Raw genomic sequence first — 16674 nt, 5'->3', positions numbered from 1 at the left:
GTGCCATCTTAGCTTAGATCTGAGGAGAGTGAGGGCACACATGTTTGAGCTGGTCACCTGGTTCTTTGACCCTGAGAAGTTCTCAAGTTGCCACCAACAGCATTACACAGTCACAAGAGCAGAAGGACTCCCTAAGAGTTTGGTAGTCTGCAGATTGTTACAGGGGTGAGGAGAACAGAGAAGCACCCCCACCTATATTTTCTGTGGAACTCTGAGTTCCTCGGCTGCCAATCTCTCGGATTTTGCTGCTTTTTTTGTGTGCAACCCTGCTTCTTCTATTGGGATTTCTGACAGGTCCTGGCTCTCTTCCCTCAATATTCCATTCAGAACATGCCCATTCACCAACAACTTTGACCTAGTTTTTGAAGAGAACTGGTATCTGATGTCCCTAGTCAGCCATCTTGAAAAAAATGAATACGAATATTTTTAGAAAGCAAGAATGGCATGGTTACTGCCTTATTTCTCAAGTCTTAACTATTTTTCTTTTCCCATTGACTGTCTCTTTCATTTAACATTATTTCCCAAAGAATTTGGTATTTGTTTCTATTATGGCTTTATCACTAGGCACAAAAACTTAATAGATGGTCAATTAATGAATAAATGGAAAAAAGAGAGCAAATAAGGGAGGGAGAGCAGAAAAAATGAAGGCAGAATCACTGAAGTCCAAATCATTACCTAAATACTTGTTAGGATTATATAGGGTTATATGGTATATAAAATTAGCATCACTCCTTGGTAAGAGAGAAAAAGAAACAAGAAAGAAATGAAATATATAATTATATTATAATGTATAATGATATATTTATATAAATAATATATATTATATATAATATAAAGTATATATAAATAGGCTGAGGAAGGAGAATGGCGTGAACTCGGGAGGCGGAGCTTGCAGTGAGCCAAGATCATGCCACTGCACTCCAGCCTGGGTGACAGAGCGAGACTCCGTCTCAAAAAAAAAAAATCAAATCTTAGAAATGAATTTAAATAAAAATATATAGACCTACACAGGATGAAGGTGTATAACTTTATTATGAGACATTAAAAATACCTGTAGCAAGTAAATATTCATAAATAAATGGAGGGAAACACAATGCCCATTGATTAGAATACTTGATATCAAAAAGCATAATTTCTAAAACTGATTTATAAATTTAGATTTAATATCAAGTAAAGTTTCAATAGAATATTTTAATGGCTTTTTACAAGCTTATTTACATATTTAAATAAAAATGCAAATGGCCAAGAATAGTTAAGACACTTGAAGAATATGAACAGATGAAGGGTATGTCCTCTTAGCATTGAGATGTATTATAAAGCTCTAATAATCATTGCAGTGTAGTATTGGATCAGAAATAAATAGGTCAATATGACAGAGTAGAGAGCTCAGAGGGGGAAAAGTCCTCACATGTATTGCTGTTTTATTTATGACAAAAATGGCACTATAGAGCAATGGGAAAGGACCGTCTTATTGATAAATAATGCAGAGACAATTATGTATCTATATGAATGAAATTAGGCCCCTAATCCACACCATACCACACATATGTATGAGGTAAATCAATCTGAATATAGTAGACAAAATGTAAACTTAGAAGCGCACATAGGAAAATATCTTAAAAGAACTTGGAATAAGTAAATTATCTTAAAACAAGAAATATAAAGCATTAAGCATAAAGAAAATGATTATTAAACTTCACTATATTATTTTTAAGAACTTTTGTTTACCAGAAGGCACTATATAAAACATGAAAAAATAAGTCAGAGTGGAAGAAGATAGATGTAACTTATAAAATTCAGAAAGGACTGCTTTCTACTACAAATCAATGAGTAAAAAAAGGCAGACAACTCAATAGAAAAATGAGCAAAAGACACGAACAGGCATTTCACAAAAAGGGACATTGTTTTAAGTTACCAAAATACATACATATGAAATATGCTTGACTTCACCATTATTATTCACAGCTATTATTTGGGAAATGCAAATTAAATAACACTATATGTATGATATTGGTCAAACTAGAAAAATCTGACAATACCAAGGATTGGTGAGGATACAGGGCAACAAGAAGTCTCCTACAATATTGGTGGTAGTATAAACTCTTACAAGTTGAGTATCACTCATCTGAAATATTTATGACCGAAAGTGTTTTAGGTTTTGAATTTCTCTGGATTTTGGAATACTTACTTATGCATTATAAGGTATCTTGGGAATGGACACAACTCCAAACACAAAATTAATTTATGTTTTATGTACACCCTATACACATAGTCTGAAGGTAATTTTATACAATATTTTAAATAATTTTGTGCATAAAACAAAGTTTGTGTGCATTTAACCATAAGAAAGCAAATGATGTGGACAATCCATCTCCAGTTGTTTGGCATTACCATCACTCCTGACTGAATTTATATGCTACCAATAAGCAATCATTTTCTTACATTTATCCACATGTAAGTACTGAACAGTAACAATTATGACATGCCATTAAGATAGTAAAATGATGTATTCAAGGTAACTTATGATGTCATGTTGACATTGAGAAAGTCTGGATTTTGGAGCATTTCGGATTTTGCATTTTCAGATTACCATCTGTGCATCCACCTTGGAAAACGGTTTGGCAATGTCTTATAAAGTTGAAGATACACATATCCTGTGATCAGCAATTCTGCTCTTAGTTGTACACCCTGAAGAAATGATAATTTATGTGCAGCAAAGTATACAAACAAGAATATTCATGACAATATTGTTTGTAACTATCCAAACATGGAAATAACTCAGGTGACCAACTAAAGCAGCAGGTTCATATAAATTGTGACATATCTATACAATTGAGTTTTTACTTAATATATTTGTTATATGTTATACTCACATAATAATGAAAATTATATACATCTTATAAACAATGTTGGGGAAAAAAGCAAGACAAATGAAAACATATTGTAAGGTTCTAATTTCATTCATATAAACTTAGATGAATAAAAAGCTGAATTATATTAGTTTTTGCACTTCTAAACACAATTTAGAAAAGAATATCATAATATTTGTATCTGGAAGAGTATACAAGATTTTTCATAAAATTGTTTATTAATCCCCCAAACCTGGAAATAAGCAAAACATCCATTAGCAGTACAATGGACAATCATATAGAGTGTTTTTGTAAGAAGATAAAATACATATTAAAATATCAATTGAATTACAGCATATAATACGTTGTAAATCAATATACAACATAATAAAATAGAATATAAATATATGAATGAACTGCATGGACCCACATTAACATGGATGCATCTCAGATGTCAGCTTTTCTGGTCTTTTCTAGTTTATTGTGGCAAATATACTTTTACCTGCCTTGTGTGCTCGGAGAACACTTATGTAAGACTAGAATAATACTTATTTAACTTGAGTGCCTTACTCTCTGAACTGAAAAATTTTTAGAGGAGTTTCTTACTTCTGCATCCTGACCAGGCCCACTTTGCACAGAACAGTAGCTGATGGGCATGATCACCTTTGCTGGGTCCTCGTGAAACTCTTTGGTACCCAGTGGCCCTTTGATATTTGTCAGACATAGTTGATCAGAACACTTCTTCTGACATCCTCCTTCTCTCCCCTACAAAGTTTCCTCAGTCCTCTTATCTCTCTCTCTTGTTCAAGTAGTGCCCTGCTCTACTCCCCTATGCTTTAAATGCTGAGGTTATGTGTACTGTGCTTACTTTTTATTTCGCATCTTAATTTAATCCCTAAAACCTATAACTTGGTTTCATTACCTTTCATTTTCACTTCTGTGACTCTGATTCTGTCCTTAATTATGTTCGAAATGAATTAGTATTATTTTCATATTGTTTTTTATCTTCTGCTATGAGATAGCCTTTGTTGTATTCTATAGATAGAAAATACCCAGTATGTATGTGCATACCAGATAGAATAATAGATCAGGGCATTTTTTTCCTATGAGCCAAAGTAGCCTCAGAACCCTCTCAACATGTTATTATAAGAAGCTACTACAAATGGAATTGACATGCAGCTAAGATCTAATTGCCATTCCAGCTTTATTTCATTCTGTGATGTAATGACAGATTAATGTTAAATCGCCTCTACTTTAAAAAATCCCTACTGTTCTTAATAAATTATAATGGTTTCCTTCTGAGGATCAAGTACCTACTCCCTAGTGTGGCACCTGAAAGCTTCCTTATCCTTCCAAATTGCTTTCCTTCTCACCACACATTGTACAAGTTCTCCATCCCAGCCAGACAAATCCATTTATGGCTCCAACATCTAACTTAATCATCTCTGGGTCTAAGCCTTTATTTGGATTCTCATAACTAGAACCATCTCCCTTTTCTTCCAATCCAAATGTTATACTGTTTCTGAGGTTTAATAGGGAAGTAAAATATATTGAAGGGACACACTTCCTTTCAATCTTGTTAGGGAGAAAAAAGTCAACTAGATCCATATAGAAGAATACTCAGTCAGGTGCAGACTGGAATTCAGTATCTTCACCTATAAAGTGGAATTCAATAGTAATAGTGAAACACAGAAATTACCACGTGCTTTAATCCATCACATATTACCTATATGGTTATAGAGTCATTTTCCTCCTAACTAGATTTTAAGGTAAATAATGCATTTTTAATTTCTATTGTATTATCCTTCATTGTCCAATGAACAAAATATTTGTATAGCAATTCACAGGGCATTATTCTCAATAACTAAAATAGGTAATAGGCAAATGCTCTACTCTTCATTTTAAAATAATTAAAATAATTACCAGAACACTCTTCATTTTACTGATGACGTTGAGGCCCATAGGGGAGATGTAACTTGCTCTGGATCATGCAGCTAGTTAGGGGTAGAGGCAGGACTTAAGTCCCCGTTGAAAGTAGGCTATATACATGAAAGGGTACTTAAAATTGAGATTCAAGATTGATCTAAATGCAGCCTGCATGGAGGGAAGCAAGAATGATAGGGCGATAATAATCTAGAGAAGAGGAGTGAAGTTTCTATCTTCCCCTTCTTTGGTCACCAGGTTGTGAAAATGGAGACGAAGGACTCAAAAGGGATTTCAGCAGTGTAATGAACAGCAGCTGGAACTGTTTGGGAGTTGAAGTAAGGGAGAGAACGATACAAATGATGATTCTGAAACTTTGAAACTCTCAAACTGGGAATAATAGTGAAGCCAGGAGAACAGCTAAAAGGAAAAGTGAGTTTAGGTGGGACAATGGTAAACTTAAGCTAAGTGAGGTCATCCAGGAGACATCAAGTGGGTTTTGGGGACTACAGAATAGATCTAGAAGTGATTAAAGGAAGAAAAGATGTAAACTGAGTAAGGGAATGGGCAAGAAGGAAGAGAATTAAAAATAGCCCTCCCCAGCCGGTCGCGGTGGCTCAAGCCTGTAATCCCAGCACTTTGGGAGGCCGAGACGGGCGGATCACGAGGTCAGGAGATCGAGACCATCCTGGTTAACACGGTGAAACCCCGTCTCTACTAAAAAACACAAAAAAACCTAGCCGGGCGAGGTGGCGGGCGCCTGTAGTCCCAGCTACTCGGGAGGCTGAGGCAGGAGAATGGCGTAAACCTGGCAGGCGGAGCTTGCAGTGAGCTGAGATCCGGCCATTGCACTCCAGCCTGGGTGACAGAGCGAGACTTCGCCTCAAAAAAACAAAACAAAACAAAAAAAAATTGCCCTCCCCGCTAAAAATCGTTTCAGAAGGAAAAGATTTGTAGTTGAGCACATGATAGAATATTCAAAATATATGAAGCAGGGTTACATCAAGTATGAAATGGAAATCATGCTATTTCTCTTAGTAAAAATAAAAATATCTCAATTTACAGAGAAATCTTCCATTACCACTTTTAGCAGTTTGAGTCTCCAAACACTTCAGTCAGTTTATGTCAATACCAAGATGCACTCTGTTGAGGTCTTTCTTAGCATTATGACTTGCTGGGTCTATCTCCACCGCCTAGTCATCTACTTAACTTCCAATCATTATCAAGTCTCAGCTCACAGATCACATTCTTCCATTCATTCCTGCATTAATTCATGTTCTTGTTCACTCAGTTAATCTGTATTGTATGTATTGAACATCTAATAAATCCTGGGCACAACAATGAGTGCTGGATATTCAAGGATGAAGAAAGTAGACACGAACTCTGCCATCATAGACCTTGAAATCTAAACAAGTTCCCACCCTTATTACTCATTTCTCAAATAAGCAGTGCAGGTATGTTAGTTTCCTATTGCTGCTGTAATAAATTGCCATGAATGCAGTGGCTTAAAACAGCACAAATTTCTTATTTTACAGTTCTAGATGACAGAAGTCACTGAAATGAGTCTGGAGATAAAATCAAGTTTGGGCAGGGCTGCATTCCTAGAGGGTCTAGAGGAGAATTCATTTCCTTGCCCTTTCCAACTTTCAGAGGCCATCTGTATTCCTTGGGTCATGGCCCTGTCCTCCTTTTGCAAGCCGCCAGTGTGACATCATCAAATCTCTCCTCTCTCATCTTCAAATATCAGAAGAGACGTGGTCTCTTCTGTCACCACATCTTCTCTGACCTCGAACCTCCTGTCTCCTTGTATGACACTGGGCCTACCTGAGAAATCTAGGATAACCTGCCCATCTCAACATCCTTAAATTAATCAAATCTACAAAGTCCCTTTTGCCATGTAAGGCAACATATTCACAGTTTCTGGAGAGTCAAATGTGTGCATCTTTAAGAGGCATTATTCTGTCCACCACACAAGGTCTCCTTCACCTCCATAGCATTTTCTGCACATCTCTAGCCCTCTTCACACTTTAAATTACTAGTTCAACTGACGAGTTTCCCAACCTGATTGTGAATCTGTTGAGGGCAGTGATCACTGTCTTCCTTGTTCGTCATTGTACGTACATTTTCTAGGACAGTGCTTAGAGTAGGCACTCAATACATCTATATTAGCTGACTGCTGGGAGAAAGGAAGGAAGGAAAGAAATGTTCAATAATATGTGCACATGTTTTCCAAAGGGAATGTTGTGGTTTGTCTTAAATATTTCTTAACTTCTTATTTTCTTGAGAAATTTGAGATGTAAATCTGCTTTTCAATAGTTAATTGATATCAACAGAAAATACTTTCTTTTAAAAAATTATGAGTTACTCATGGACTGTCAAGAATCTTTTGAAGTATATAAAAAGCACTTTTAAATTATGCAACTATGAATATTTTTTAATTAAAGAAGTTAATGAATATTCCACAGGAGAGAGCTGACTTCCACAGTCTGGAGTTAATTGCCCACCCACACCTGATGGTTAATTTCTTTCTGAAATGTTGTTTTTGTGTAGATAAAGCCCATCATTTACCCCATTCCACATGGGAATAGATTAGTTGTCTCCTTTGCACATGCTCCAAGCTTACCTCATTTTGCTTAAGGCAGGATATTAGCTGTGCATTCACTTTACTCTTTTCTAGGATTATGTGATTTTTATTGCTCTGGTTGATTTACTTAGAAGTTTAGAACACAAGGTTATAGCCATACAATTAGTGCAACGGCAGAACTGAAAGGATACTGTGTAAAAGAAACTTCACTTACTTTTGGAAAAATGTTAGAAATGTCCATTGTATTTAAATTTTCATTCGAGTGAATTGGTAACTTTACCATTAAGACTGTTTTTTCATTTAGAAGAAAATCATGAATTGCGTCTCTTAAAATAGCTTACTTAAATTATTAACCACAAATACAAGGCATGAGCCTGTTGCTTTGCTTTATTTTTATTTTTGGATGGCCTGAAAATATACACATATTTCAATTAAAGGAATAGCACAGAAGGAGGTTGGATTAAAAAAAAAAAGATGAAGCAAACAATGGCATGAACACACTCTCAGACAATGGAAGGAACATTTTTAAATCACTATTGATAAAGCCCCAAATACTTTCAGAGTTAATAATCTATCATCATGTACATTATGAGATAATTACAAGAAAATAAATAAAATTGCAAGTACAATTTAGAAGTGAAATATAGTAGGATAGAAAAGGAAAAAAAACTTGTTTAAGAATTTTCAATACCATTTTATCACGATTTTCTCATCAATTAAATGCAGTTATCAATCTCTCTAAGTAACATATACACAGATTGTTTTTCACTGTAATATTTTTTAAGTTCAGAATGACAAATAAGTTTTTGATCAGCTAGTAGTGGCTTCCTGAAGCACTGATTGATAGAAATTGTAAGGTCTTGTTTGACCTCAGTGGAAAAAAATACCAAATTCATTAGCTATGTTTGCCGTGGCTGTGGATAGGGAGGATTGAATTCATGTCAGACAGTTATACATAATAACTGCTAATATTCTTTCCGATTACAGTTTCTTTCTAGCAAGCCTGTCTTTTTTTGCGGGGCGGTGGGGGAGGTGGACAGACTCTCACTCTGTCTCCCAGACTGCAGTGCAGTGGCGCTATCTCGGCTCACTGCAAGCTCCGCCCCCCGGGTTCACGCCATGCTCCTGCCTCAGCCTCCGGAGTAACTGGGACTGCAGGCACACACCACCACACCCGGCTAATTTTTTGTATTTTCAGTAGAGACGGGGTTTCACCATGTTAGCCAGGATGGTCTTGATCTTCTGACTTTGTGATCCACCTGCCTCGGCCTCCCAAAGTGCTGGAATTACAGACGTGAGCCACTGCGCCCAGCTGCAAGCCTGTCTTATAGACATTAGTATTATGTTTGGTAGTAAATAGATAATAAGGCTTAAATATCTTAGAAAAATTCTTAATCTATTAATTCTTATTATTTAAGTTAAATATGAATGCTAATTTTTTCTATGGAAATTTTTGAACAAATAACTTTAGATTGCAGATTATTTTGAAATATGTATTATTTTATAAAACAGGAATCATTTGGTAAGAACAAGACTGTATAAATGGATTAAAAAAGGACAAAATTTGATATCAATTTGTGTCATTGTTATTTTATTGTCAAATATGTCAGTGGTTTAAGTCTTTCATTTAATCAAAGCCATTGGATTTTTAAAACTTACTGATGATTTTCTTTATATTTAATAAGAATACCCACCTTTAAGCAATGATATGCTGGTGAATAGCAAATGATTCTTGGAGTGGGGATATAAGGTCAGATGGTGGAGAAGTTCTGATATGTAGCATTTGCCAATTTCCATGGTGTAAATATTTCTACTATCACTGATTTTAAGCTACCAACATGCTGTGATTAAGCATGGAAGATATATACACGATTGACTTTCACGAACTGGCATCATCTGGCCCAACTCATTACTGACTTTAAAGAAACCATATAAATTTTATTTTCTAAAAAAAAGTTTGAAAAAGTCAACATAAGAAATCTTCACATATTAAGCTCCAATATACATTGTAAACATGATTAGTCTTACTAATTTTTAAATCTTACTTTGTAAGAAAACATCTAACTTCATTATATATATTTTACCTATGTATATTATATAATTTTTTAACGTTTTCTCATAAAGTTTACCTAATATTTAATTGTTAGAGATTTTTATACTGTGAAAATTTAATAGAACATTTCCAGATATATATTTATGACCAGTCAACATTCCACTGTTGACAGGAACAAGTATTCTCTGTTTAGAGTATTTTTCTTTTTCCTGCAATCTTAATACTCTCCTATCTCTGGTAATAAGCCAGGGCGTATTATACCTGAAAATATAAATAAAAGCCTCTGCATTTGTAGAGGTAAATCTTGTGTTTAATCAGGGAAATAATGAATGATAATGATTGCAGCTGAGTGGTCAATAGATGAGCTATGTTGTGGCTATTTTCAATTTTGCCTGAGGTTCTAGTTTACCATTTTAGGCCTATGGAAACATAGCCTGAATGTTCAGTAACCACTTAGCCCCGCTTGCCCTGGGAGAAACAGCAGAACAGAAGGCACTAATGGAGTGCCTGGCATATCGTTGGTCCTCATTAAATGGTTGAATGGGAGCAGAAGGAGTTTTAGATTTAAGCTGTCATTAGTGTTGGATTAAGGCTGTCCACATGGTCAGAATGCTTACACGTCTACATTATTTCTCCTTTTTGGAATCTGATATATCCTGCAAAGCTGCTTTTTGCATGAAGCCTTCCCTGATTACTCCAAAGAGACTACTCTGTTTTGTAAATTCACATTTTTATTCATTTTATCATTTTAATCATGTCATTTATATACCAATGCTATCCTTGACACTCAAAAGTATTATAAACTCCTAAAGAAAGGAATAAGACCTCACTCATGTTTGTTATCACTCACTCCTTAAAAAAATTACTCCTTAGAAATATTGATTATTTAGTGTTATTATCTTCTCTTTCTTGAACATAGTACAAACACAACATAGTTATTATTCAATCAATAGCATATTATTTGATTAATAAATATAAATATAGATCTAAAGATGAAACTGAAAACCAAGTCTTATACCTATCACTTTTCAAATACATAGAAATTACTTTGTAGCATTTCCCTTTTTCCTGACAGTTACTGTCATATATAAATTTTCAGTGTCATTTTTTATTTTCTGTTTTACTGCTTTTTTAAATCTGTAAGCAGGATTTTTTTTAATTGCACTATTTCCCTCATATTTTCTCCCAAATTGAGAAACAACCACAGTCCCACTTTTATATAGTCACTATACAGAAAAACCTTGAACATTTTAAATGGCAATGCTATTGAAATTAAGAATTAATTTTTTCAGAGAATGTCATAATAGTTAATGAATTTGAATTTAAGTGATAGACTTTGCCTACAGTGGTGGGGGAATCAGCATGCGTGATCTGTTCTGAGAGCCACATCACTCCTCAGAGGGACCCCAAATGTGGCCTGTCACTGTGAAGAAATAGGTCATATCATGTAAGGAAATCGTGGCCCTAAGAATGTCTATCAAAAAGAGGTCATGAACTCCTAAGTAAAATCTTATTGTTTTCATCAGGTAAATTCAGAGGCCGATTTACTATGAACCGAATGAAGCTTAATTTTCAGGGCCCGTCATACAGATCCCTTCCAAGGCTGTGGGACAAGTCCTAGCAATGGAGTTTTTTTTTTTTTTTTTTTTTTTTTTTTAAGTGTGATTCCAAAATTGTATACACTTCAGGCACCACAAAACAGAGCTCTACTTTGGGCATGCCTATTAAGGAAACATTGTGATATTGTGGGAAAGGTACTATTCAGAATGTCTAGAGACTTTGCTTCTGTCTATGTTTAGCACTAACTTGCCAGATATCCTTTAAAAAGCATTTAAACTTTTAAACTGAACTTCAGTTTGTCCATATATGAAATGATACTGGTAATTAACCTATTTTGTCTTCTTCTTTGAGTCATGTCATAATCACCTGAAATTGCATTCCAGCAATACAAAATCAGAAAGTTCAGAAATAATTAATAATTTACTGAAAAATATAAAAATTAAAAGTGTTTAGAATTAGTGTTGTTAAATATGAGGCCACTGTTACCCTCCCACCAGTCAACAAAGCCAGCAGCAGAAATCTCTTAAAATTCTGCCTAACTCAAGTCTCTGTTTCTCCTACAGAAGAAGTTTCACAGTCCTGCCCTAATGAGAAATGTTCTTTAATCCTGGATTGCAGTGGATTTACCTTTTTTGACTATTCTGGAGTCTCCATGCTTGTTGAGGTATTTATGGAGCTTGTGTTTAGAACTGTTTCTTCCCTTTTGTTCAGTAACAGGGGTTTTCACCACCTTCTCTCTGTAGCCTTGAGCCTGCTTGTTGCGATACACATCTCACCCCATTATTTGCAAAGGACGTAGAACTGCATGCCTCCCATCACTGTAGATTTGTTTTCAGGAGATCCTATTCAGCTTCTAGTTGTATGTATGTGTGAGGGTCAGGGCTAAGAATATTTGCATGGGGTAGTCAGAGAGAACAGTACATAGACTTGAGATACAGTGGGCATAGGATCTCCTAGGCAGTCAATTTACAAGGATTCTAGAAAGGAGAAAAGCCCATTCCAGAGCACAGGCTGCATAAGCAAGTGCCTTGATGATGGCAGGAGGTTTTCTCTCACATTACGGTTGGGTACCGTTTGGCCTAATACCATTCCTGGTCTCACAAGCAGTGCCCAATGCAATGGCTTTTCTCTGTTCTCTCAGGCAATAGTGCCTCTTTCTCTACCCTATGATCTCCATGTGGTCTCCATGATCCAGGTATGCAAAAAATAAAACTCCACTTATGGATTTAAAACTGACATAGCTTCCAAACCCCATTTCCACAGCTAGAAGAACACCTAATTTTGTTAATTCACGGAAAACTCAGACACTTCTAAGGTTTTTTTTTTTTTTTACCTCCTTCTTTTTTTAGTAAATACTAAGTCAACAGGGAATTCACCTTCTTTCTTACTTCTTTTTGTTCTTTCCCTTAATACCCTGAATTGGTGGTGGTGGGACATCTTGAGGGTGGGGCAGCATCTGTTCCTCAGTTTCTTCAGTCCTCTGCCAGCTTCTGAGCCTGTGAATTGGCTCATCTCATCTTCAGGTGTTTACTTCCCAGAGGTTTTCTTACTCAGACCACCTAGAGCCTCCCTGTGTGGCTTGACATTGAGCTAAATACTTAATTTAAACCTTATGGAAATTTCTGGAGTTCTTTCGTCACCCATTGATTTCTCCCTGAACTCTGGTTCTCTCTGTGCAGCTCAGGGAAGCTGCCACATTTTTATTAGGTCCCCCTCATCATGCCAGGGCCCAGAAACTGCTTTGCGGCAGAAAGCTACCATGATCAGAGGGCTCACCCCATTTTTCCCCCTTTCTCAGGAACCTCAGCTGCCCTGTGCTGCCCTGCCTGGTGCCGATTGTCTAAACATGGTTATTGTATATTTTTGTCCAGTTGTGTACTTCTTTGTGGAGGAGGGGATAGTCTTGTATTAGTTACATATCATGGTCAGAAAGTGGAAACCAGACATTGACTTGTAAAGGGTTCAGATCGGTATCCTTGAAAAGGTCTCATGTTGTGGACTTGTATTGTTTTCTTGTGGTGTAGTATACCTTGTGTCTCTATTCATTTATATCTTAAATTTACTTTGAAATGTCCAACCTTTCAAACTCACGGTAGGACAAAGGTCAACATTAGTATTGCTTTCCTACGAAGATATGGGTGGGAGTGTGTGGAGGGGAATTGCTTAGTATGTGGAAGTCACAGCATAGTCCCAGCTGCATCACTCTAGCTGAGGTGTGGGGGAAATCATCTCACTTGTCTGGATCTCAGTTTATTCATTTTGTAAAAATAAGGCAGCGATTTTGTTTCAGAATTGGCAGATATTTCGAAAATAAACAAATTGTTTAAAACAATTAAGTTTAAGTATCAGAGGCCTGAAATCTAGTGGCTATTTTTAGCAAGTCGCCCTTTCTCCCCACATAATATGTTTTCATTTTCTTGTGGTTCACTATAAAACCTTTGCACAGTTGGACTTAGGATTCAACCTGAATACTTCATGTTTTCTTCTAGCTGAAACTAAATTGTAAACACATGGTCCCTCTTCACAGGAGGGCCTCTTGTATTCGGCATTTTTATTTACTCTGTGTTCCTAAAGTCTACAAGAGTCTCTTAAAGTTGCGTGTTTAAGGCTCTTCTGGGGTGCTCATTGAAAATGCAGTCTTCTGGGTTCTGATTCTGATCTAGGAGCTTCATTTTAAACACCCATAGGTGATTCTGATGCAGGAGGCTCAAGGATCCTATTTTGAGAAACACTAGACTAGGATTGTTTTTTTTTAAACTGGGAAAGGCCAGTATATGTGTGTGTGTGTGTGTGTGTGTGTGTGTGTGTGTTTTGTTGTTGTTGTTCAATTGCATTTTAAATTGGTTTCTGAAATTATTAGCTTCCTTCTCTAGATATTACAAACAGGACTTAGGGTTAATAAAGAAAGCAGGAGAAATGATTACCTACTCTCACTGAGTTTAGGATCCACGGCTGACAATTCAGAGAAATTCAAACAATCTTGGCACTGGGCATGTTGCAAAAAGACTTATTTTTCATCACTCATCTTAGTGGTTTTAAAGATCTGTACACTGGAATGACAGGATCAATCAACTGATGCAATTTATTTTTAGATTGGCATAAAATGACATTCCCTTAGCCAGGTGTGTTCTATCTATATATACAAAACCAGCAGTTTTGTATCAGTTTGCCCTTTTAAATTTCCTTGTTATTCCTATTTTCTTTATTTCATTATGGTTACAGTAACAGCATGATCTATGTTAAGAATATAGACTTTAAAGATAGACTAAGCCTGGTTCCAAATATCATCCATATACTAGTTCTGTGATCTGGACTTAAGTGTTTACTTGCTTTTCTGTAAACTGGAAGTAGAAATACCCCCTTCAGCAAGTTGTTGTGAGGCTTAAAAATGATGTATTGCATATAAAGCACTTAAGAAAGTGTCTAGCAGTTAGGAAGAACTCAATAATGCTAGTTTCTATTATTTTTTCTCATTTTAAAAATGTCATTTCTTCAAGTGTAATTAATATCATTGCAACTAATATTATTTCTTAGTTCCAGCCACCCTGGAAGAAGGTTCAGAGTGAAGAGCCACAGCAACTCTTCAGTCCTTCATGGCTTCTTGCTTTCTAATAACACTCCTTGCATTGTTTTCTTAGTTGCTTTCGCATTAGAAACATTCTCTTGGGAGTTGTAGGTTGAAGGAAGTGGGGTGACTTCTCTTTATACTTTTACTTGGGACTTTGAGGAGGTCAGTGAACTGGAGATTATATTTATCAGCACCTACAAACCGCCCATAGCAATGTGTTTGTGTTTCACCGAGCTTAAGAAAAAGTCAAACACTGGGAGGTCACCTTGAATTAAATATTTTAACTTACAAAAATGGGAGCCATTTATTCAATGGCAAAGATGCAGTCCATGTTTTTTGCTCTTTTCTCATTTACACTCAGTAATGTATCTTCTATTATTTCACAATTCTCACATAGAAAGAACTTCTTACTACTGGAAGAATATGAATGAAATTTTGAATGTACAATGCACACTATTAGAATATATTGTAAATGAACCTTTCTATATTTTATGTGTAAGATACATCACTATTATATAATGAAATCCATCCCCTGGTAACTAAAATGCCTAAATTTACTTTTACGGAAGTTCATAGACTGACTTTGATTTGAGTGAATTTAAGATCAGAGCCTTTAATAAGTTGTTTCTGCTTGAGATTTTCTAGGACTTAAAAGATGCCAAACAAATGAGTCAGGATCTCTCATCTTGCAATCCTTTTAAAATGGAAGTTGAGTAATCAAACTTGGCTTGGATTATAGTGAGGTTCTCAATTTACCATTCATGCACAGGGTTTGTAGAGCACGTGAATATGTCCAAATTATTGTAAAATATTAAAGCAAGCAGTAGGTCAGCAGCTTTCTTCATTTTCACAAATGGGTCCTTGTTTTCTATTAAAAGAGGTTGAGAACAATTTTATATGATTCTTACAGGGCAGGAAAGTAACTGTTTTTACTTTTATTAAATGACGTGGAAAAGGTAAGCAGTCAAATTTAGTTGCAATAAAGGTAGATGCCCTGCTGTATTAATCTTAGTCTTTTAGATGCTTGCCAGATTATGCCTGACTGTGTAACAATGCCTCCCTCTGGTGGTTTGACTTCATAAACATTCGCTTTAAAGAAAGTTTGATTTCTTCTGAAGCCCATCTTATTTCCTCCTGCTGGCTATTCTGAATTGACTGTGGGTATCCTATTTTAATTCTTCCAGGTTTACATGGACTGTAAAGGCAGGAGTGTGGATGTATTGTTAGCCCATTGTACAGGTAAGAACATGTCCCTGACTAACGTTGAATGTGATTCTTCTGCACTTCCACATGTATTCTTATATCACTTGTGCTTTCTTGTAGCTTCCTTGATAAAAGGAATGACGTATTATGGAAACCTAGACTCAGAGAAACCAATTTTTTTTGAATCAGTATCTGCTGCAATAAGTCATATCCATTCAAATAAGGTGAGTTGATTAAGTTGGTCTGAAGGAGTTATAAGAATATTCAGGATATAGAATCGAAGCTTTGCATCTTTTGTATCAGCTTATTACTCCATTGGCATCTAAAATCTATTAACAGTGCTCCCCCAACGCCCCCGCCCCAGCCCACTTCAGACCCTCAGATTTTTTATTCCAAGTAAAAGAATGTTTCCATTCTTTTTTTAGGCCAGTGATAAACTGTTGTTTGGTAACTTGGATTTTCCAACAATGTCACTGCTCTCGGGATTAGGTGGTTGCCTATCAATTGCAAACTGCTTACTCGTACAACAAATGCTTCTTCCAGGATCTACTGTCCTGGGGATTTGAATCCACCTTTCTCAAAAATAAAAACTCTAAATATGGCCTTAAAAGTTTTTTCTGCTCTGATATCTTGCCTCTAAGCTTATGTTGCCATCTTTGGAGATATTATTTGCAGAGTCTAGTGCTCACATGATCTGAAGTGTCAAAGTTATCTTACAAATGCTGGGCTTATGGTTTAGTTTTACAATTGTTCTTAGAGCTTTGATTTCCTGCAATTTTTCCTTGAGTTTTGAATTGTTTTGCCTTTCCTCATCCCTAGAATAACATTTGGTGCCTCACAGAGTCATCTCTATTGTATACAATCAGAACAGTATGTATTTACAAAATAATAACAACACTATTATTATATCTAACATATATTGAGTGCTCTCACT

The 16674-nt window shown here is 35.8% G+C and overlaps 2 protein-coding genes across 3 annotated transcripts in view; one reads left to right on the top strand and one right to left on the bottom strand.

Annotated features, from left to right (window-relative positions):
• PIP4P2 (phosphatidylinositol-4,5-bisphosphate 4-phosphatase 2) overlaps positions 1 to 16674 on the bottom strand; it is a 724054-nt gene that overhangs the window by 382440 nt on the left and 324940 nt on the right. The gene's annotated exons all lie outside the window — the stretch shown is intronic.
• Positions 1 to 16674, top strand: part of SLC26A7 (solute carrier family 26 member 7) — a 144034-nt gene that overhangs the window by 123942 nt on the left and 3418 nt on the right. For both annotated transcript variants that reach the window (XM_050802618.1, XM_050802617.1), the window contains 3 exons: positions 11533 to 11633; positions 15722 to 15776; positions 15861 to 15964. In XM_050802618.1, coding sequence (XP_050658575.1) covers positions 11533 to 11633; positions 15722 to 15776; positions 15861 to 15964 — 260 coding nt within the window. The remainder of the gene's footprint in view (positions 1 to 11532; positions 11634 to 15721; positions 15777 to 15860; positions 15965 to 16674) is intronic.

The sequence above is a fragment of the Macaca thibetana genome, chromosome 8 (assembly GCF_024542745.1).
Source record: "Macaca thibetana thibetana isolate TM-01 chromosome 8, ASM2454274v1, whole genome shotgun sequence".
Lineage (NCBI taxonomy): Eukaryota > Metazoa > Chordata > Mammalia > Primates > Cercopithecidae > Macaca > Macaca thibetana.
This window is presented reverse-complemented; position numbering and strand designations above follow the sequence as displayed.